The sequence below is a fragment of the Triticum aestivum genome, chromosome 4B (genome assembly GCF_018294505.1).
Source record: "Triticum aestivum cultivar Chinese Spring chromosome 4B, IWGSC CS RefSeq v2.1, whole genome shotgun sequence".
Lineage (NCBI taxonomy): Eukaryota > Viridiplantae > Streptophyta > Magnoliopsida > Poales > Poaceae > Triticum > Triticum aestivum.
In genome coordinates, this window is record NC_057804.1 from 483,132,046 (window position 1) to 483,137,679 (window position 5,634).

A 5,634-nucleotide genomic window follows, 5' to 3' on the forward strand; every position below is an offset into this window, starting at 1 on the left:
TAACCCAGCAGATATAAATTCAGAAATATAGAAGATGAATCACCAAACATGTAATCAAGAATGTGCATATCTGCTTTTCTCTCAATGAAACAGTAACAATAGACAAAAATTAGGAGCAGCTTATAGAACAATCACCTCAATAATGGTACAAAAACAACATAGTAGCATCAGCTCCAGATCAAAATCTACAACTGCAACCACTAAAAAAAATACTTCAGAGCATAATGATGATACCCTAAATTCCGGCAATGAAAACAGTACGTAGCAATGGTATCCATATCAGAAACATGTTCAATAACAACCATCATGACCTGCAGGCATATCGCCCCATATAACGCCCAAGCCATTCGAAATCATGTTCAGAACACAAGCAATTCGTGCACAATTCATGTAATGGAAATTTCCAACATACAGTGTACTGAAACATAACAGGGGATAACTGCACAGACTAAAAGAAGGAATCAATATCTGTGAACCTCTGTCACCGTTGTGCGAATCATGAAAAGGCTAACCAGTTTGAGTTTCATCAGCAGAGATTGCAGTGTCCAAACCAGAACCATCAGGGAAACTCAAGCTCGGGGAACCATTGGCAGGTACCGTCCTTCTGCTGCTTCCGAAGGAACTCAGGGAGGATGAGGCTCTCTTTGAGCACATGTGGAGTAATTCTGAGGCCCCGAGCAAAACAGTTGACAGATCCCTGAAGTTTATCCATCTTATCATAATGCGACAGCTTGCCAGGGCTTTCAAACACCAGCATATCCGATTCCAGCACCAGCACATCCCCCCCTTGATACAGGACAGCCGGATCATAAGCAGGTGTGAAGGACAGCTCAACCGGGTGCTTGACCCAGTTCATCTGCTCGTAGTCCTCCATGAACCAGATGACCGACTTCTGTGCAGATTGGTGGCAGCAGAACACGGCAAGCGTGCCGTCCATCTCAAACAGCTGCGTGTGGTGGCGCTCGCCCAGCATCGCCTCCGCGGGGGCAGGGATCCAACTGAATGACTCAGCATCGGTGTCGAACACCAGAATGTTGCCCTCTTGGCTCCGTTGCGGCCGCCAGTGCAGCCTGCCGCGGAAGAGGACGGGCGGCGATGTGCTGGAGCTCTCCAGCCCTCTCGCCAGCCCGGCGGCCACGGCGGCCGACGACGTGAGCAGCTCGATGTCCCTGATCGCCTGCTGGGATCCCAGCGAGAGGACGTAGTAGGAGTACTCCCCGTCGAGGCCCTCGACCAGGTGGTACAGCACCCGGTACTCCCCAGAAGCGGCGTGCTTGTAGAACCCCAGGAATTCCGGGCCATCACGAAACAGCAGCCGCAGGTGAGCACCTTGGCGCGTGGCGGGGTTGCAGACGAGGAAGGTCTCGCGGAAGCCGAGGAGGAGCAGGCCGTCGCAGGACCCGTGGAGCGCGAGCACGTCGGACCCAATGGAGGGCACGCGGCCAGACACCGTAACCCGCATGACCGCCCGGCGCCTGTTGGTGCTGAGGTTGACGGCCTCGAGGCAGTGCTCGTCGTAAGCCAAGAGGAGGGGCTGCGCTGGCTGGCGGGAGTGGTGCTTGCGGATGAAGGCGGGGTCGGCGGCGAGGTCGCACCAGGCCTTGCAGGCGGCGCGGAAGCGGAGGAGGTGCTTGGGCGGAACGCAGGCGAGGATCTCCGGGATCAGCTCCTCGGGGAGGTCGCCGAAGGAACGTCGTTCGGTCTCCTTCGCCGCCATGGGAAGGGAGGGGTTCGAGAACCTTCAGAAATGCCTGCGAATTCCCCAGATCCGAATGAGCGGGCGAGAAATTGCTGGAATCCCAGCGCGTGAGGACGCGATGGACTCGAGAACGACTGGTGCGAGCTCACCTGTTCCTCGATTTCCCTTGATCTCCCTCGATCTCGCCGCAGAAGAACTCGAGAACACCACCCTTTCGGCCGTTGGAAGAAGACGAGGTGGACGACGAGGGGGATGCAAACGCAGCGGTGCGGGAACCGGACATTCTAGAGCGTTCCTGGCCTTCTGGGCTTCCTTTTTATCTGGGCCTGGCCTAGGCGTAAACTAGATCGAGCCAAACCTTCAAAAACAATAAAGGCCTGTTTGGTTGCCCGCATGAGGTCCAACCATGCCTGCGCGGGGAGGATTCGGTCTGTTTGATAGCCCGCGTATATTATTGGGCCTGCATCGCACACTTCTTAAAGCACCTCAGGGCCTGGCTCACTGGAAACGCACGAATCGGCGGTTTCTCCAGGGCCAGGCCCGAGCGGTGCACGTGGGCGGGCGTGGCTGCACGCGCGCAGCCACGCTCGAGAAGCCACGTTGCTTCCCGAAGCACCGGCAGTTATTAGTCTCACCGCCCCTCACCGCTCCCTCTTCCCACTCTCCCAACTCTCACCAGCGGCAGCGGATCGGAGCAAAGGAAGAAGACCACCTGACTCCATCACCGGCGGCGGCGGATCGGAGCAGAGGAAGAAGACCATCGGACTCCATCAATGGCGGTAAGCAGTTCTCTCTCTTCGACATGAACGCTAGATTCGATCCACGGCGGACGGGAATGGGGAATAGAGGTAGGTGAGCATAGAGCTAATTCATATTAGTGCATAGCAGTTCATACGAGTTCATACATGCAAGATCGGTAGATTTTGGGATTGGGGGATAGGGAAATTGGGGGAAAGGGGGTACAGAACGGACACCGGCTGACCGCGGCGGCCGTCAATGGCGTGCGGAGCGACTGGTTGAGCCGCTGGCCTTCATCTTCTTCTTCATCGCCGTGCGGGGCGGCGGGTCGTCCTCGCCGTCCTCGGCGGAGTCGAGGTCGACCTGCCAGGTACGGACTGGCTCCGGCGCCCTAGCTAGCATGTGCACCGCCTCTTCTTCCTCCTCCTTAGGCTCCCTGTCGATGACCGCCGGCGGCGCGATACCCATCTCCCAGTACACTGCGGCACGGCGGTCATTAGGAGCCCAGTAGGTCTTGTACTTGCGCCACTTCTTCCTCTGTTTAGGGTCGTCGGAGACGGCCTGATTCATGGCCCAGCGAAGGATGTCAACTACCACCGCGCCCTTCGCTGGGTCAGGAATCAGCGTTTTCAGCTCATCTTGAGTGGCCTTCATGAGCACATCATTGGATTCGTTCTGCATGTCCGGCATGGAGCCGACGTTCGAGCACACCTCATGGTGTTCTCGAACTTGGTCCGGTCACCAGCCGTCCACCCGAGGAAGAAGGCCCTCCAGCCAATACCCCAAGGGAAGGGGTTGCCGTTGGAGCTGGAGCTAGAGCTCATGGCGATGGGGAGGAGGAAGGTTGACAGTGAGAGAAGAGAGGGGGTGGGTAAATAGTGGTGGGCAGGGTGAGTAAATATAGGGGGGTGGAGAGGAGGAGAAGAGTGTCAGTCATGCCATTTTAACTACAAGCTCTTGAATTAGCCATGGTCTGTGCAATGCCTGACTCCATGACTTGTGTGCAGATCGAGGATAGCAATGAGATGGGTACGGAGGTGCTCCCGACCGTTGACAGCAAGGGCAAGCAGCCCCTCCACCCAATGCCTGGCGAGGTTGAGTTGCCGCCCACCATCGAGGAAGACCCGAAGACGCCTGAGGGTGGCGTCGACGAGGGCATGAAGGAGCCCCCCCTCCCAAGCAACAAGCGCCGCAACTACGGCCACTACCACGAGGAGGATGGCCCAACTCACTTATGCAAGGTCATCCTTGCACCGAAGCTTGAGTGCATCCCCATGCCCCTGGACTTCATCAAGCACTTCGTCGCGGTGCCGACGGAGTTCAAGCTCAAGAACAACACCAGCTGCTCCTGGAAGGTGACGGTCAAGCTGATGAACAGCAGGGTGACCCTGGATCAGGGTTGGGACACCTACGCAGCCGTTCATCAAATCAACATCAGCTACATGGTGACGTTCAAGCTCCTCACTCCCGACACCCTCAAGGTCATCATCTTCGACGACGATGGCATTGAGGTCGTCAACAAGTGCGGGAAGCACGACGAAGCCTTCGCCGCCAAGGAGTAGGGCCGGAGCACCTCTATTTTAATTACTATCGAGTCTGCTTTGAACTATTTATGGTTTATGTGTTGAACTGTTATATCTGCGGTACTGCTTATATCTGAATTATGCTAGTTGATACTATGTTTATACTCTGTTGTGCTTATGATGTGTGCTGTCGAAGTGTGATGGTAACCTCACCAACTAGCCAAAGAGGTTACCACACATCAGGCCTTGCATACAACCAAACACCATGCCTTGGGTTTGTGGACTAGCATGCAAGCAACCAAACACCAAGCAGTGTGGTTCAGCCCATGCAGGTAAGAGGGCATGCAGGAAACCAAACAACATGCATATGGTGCATTTGAGGCTGCATTTGCATAGCCAGGTTGGGTGGAGAAGTGTATGCAATGCGGGTACTGTAGCGCACGGCAACCAAACACACCCAAAGTAAACTGGAACGAGCCTATGCTAACCAATCGTTGCCCTAAATATCTACTGCTTTTTTGTTCTAAAAAAATAAACCTACTGCTTTCTTTTACGGAAATAATAAATCCCGAACTTTCAGATTTTAAGGATGGCAACCTGAATATTTTTCATGGCAACTTTAGTTCACGCGGGGTTGGCAAACATGGCAATTTTCAACCCCTCAATTTTTTTGGCAATTTTCTGACAAAAAACGAATTGGAACAAAGTTGCCATGTCTTAACAACTAAACTTGCCACCTCACCTCAACTAAACTTGCCATGAAAAAATGTTCGGGATGACATGCTTAAAATCCAACATTCGGGATTTATCGAGGTCCCTTTTACCGAAACTAAATCTCCATTTATACTTATATACTTAACTAAAAGGACTAAGAGCCTCTCTAGCAATTCCCCAATTACCACTTATTGGGACTCCTAAAAAATTCTTCCCTGATAATCAATATGACATATCGAGTACCCACTTGTCAATCAGTAGGCAATGACGCGACGGTGCTTCGGTGGCTATTGTGGTGGTTCGACAAAGGTCCAACAGAGGTGGCGATTGTCCAATGGTGACGGTGGCGCTCCGGCGGGTCCTATGGATGTCTGGTGGTGGCGACGGTGGTTCGAAAACGCTCCAACGATGGTGCGTGTCCTTTTATGGCTGCGTGCTAACGTGGTGGTATTGGGAATTGGATTAGGGGAGGGCCAACTCCCCCTCCATATACCCATATAGGGGAAGATAAAAACTTTTGTGATCACCAATAATTTATTGCGAAAGAAGAACTGTTGGAGCAGTTTTTTGAACCAACTCCCCTCATACCAAGATCTTATTGGGGAAAGGGAAGTTGTTGAAGATGCTCTAAGGTTCCATATTACATCAAGTTTCCCTGCCACCTCTTTGTCCATCCTGCCATCTAGGCTCTCTCCTGGTGTTTTATTTGTTTCCATCTCACTAGTTAGGAAAGTTTTACATAACATTACTCCTATAAAGGATGTTGGACTCCCCGTCTCCTAGGTACTTCGCTTCACGAGAGCACCCTCCGCATCGTTCGTTTCATGTGCGCTCTCGGTCATCCCATCTCCACAGACGCCCCTCTTCCTGAGTCGCGGTCATGATTAGCCACAAGTATGTGTGCAGAGGATCTCTCCAGGCCAAAGGCACCCTCTTCCTGAGTCACAATCACATCCAACG

At 53.2% G+C, this 5,634-nt stretch overlaps 1 protein-coding gene across 1 annotated transcript; it reads right to left on the reverse strand.

Annotated features, from left to right (window-relative positions):
• Positions 1–249: 249 nt before the first annotated feature.
• Positions 250–2,012, reverse strand: LOC123092855 (F-box/kelch-repeat protein At3g17530). Its single transcript, XM_044514707.1, has 2 exons — positions 1,849–2,012; positions 250–1,751 (listed from the first exon to the last, which is right to left on the reverse strand). The coding sequence occupies exon 2, from the start codon at positions 1,715–1,717 to the stop codon at positions 560–562; it is 1,158 nt and encodes a 385-aa protein (XP_044370642.1). The 5' UTR covers positions 1,718–1,751; positions 1,849–2,012; the 3' UTR covers positions 250–559.
• Positions 2,013–5,634: the final 3,622 nt, after the last annotated feature.

Bases quoted from the DNA above. Each gene is read 5' to 3' on its own strand.
- LOC123092855 (XM_044514707.1), bottom strand. From the start codon at position 1,717: ATGGCGGCGAAGGAGACCGAACGACGTTCCTTCGGCGACCTCCCCGAG.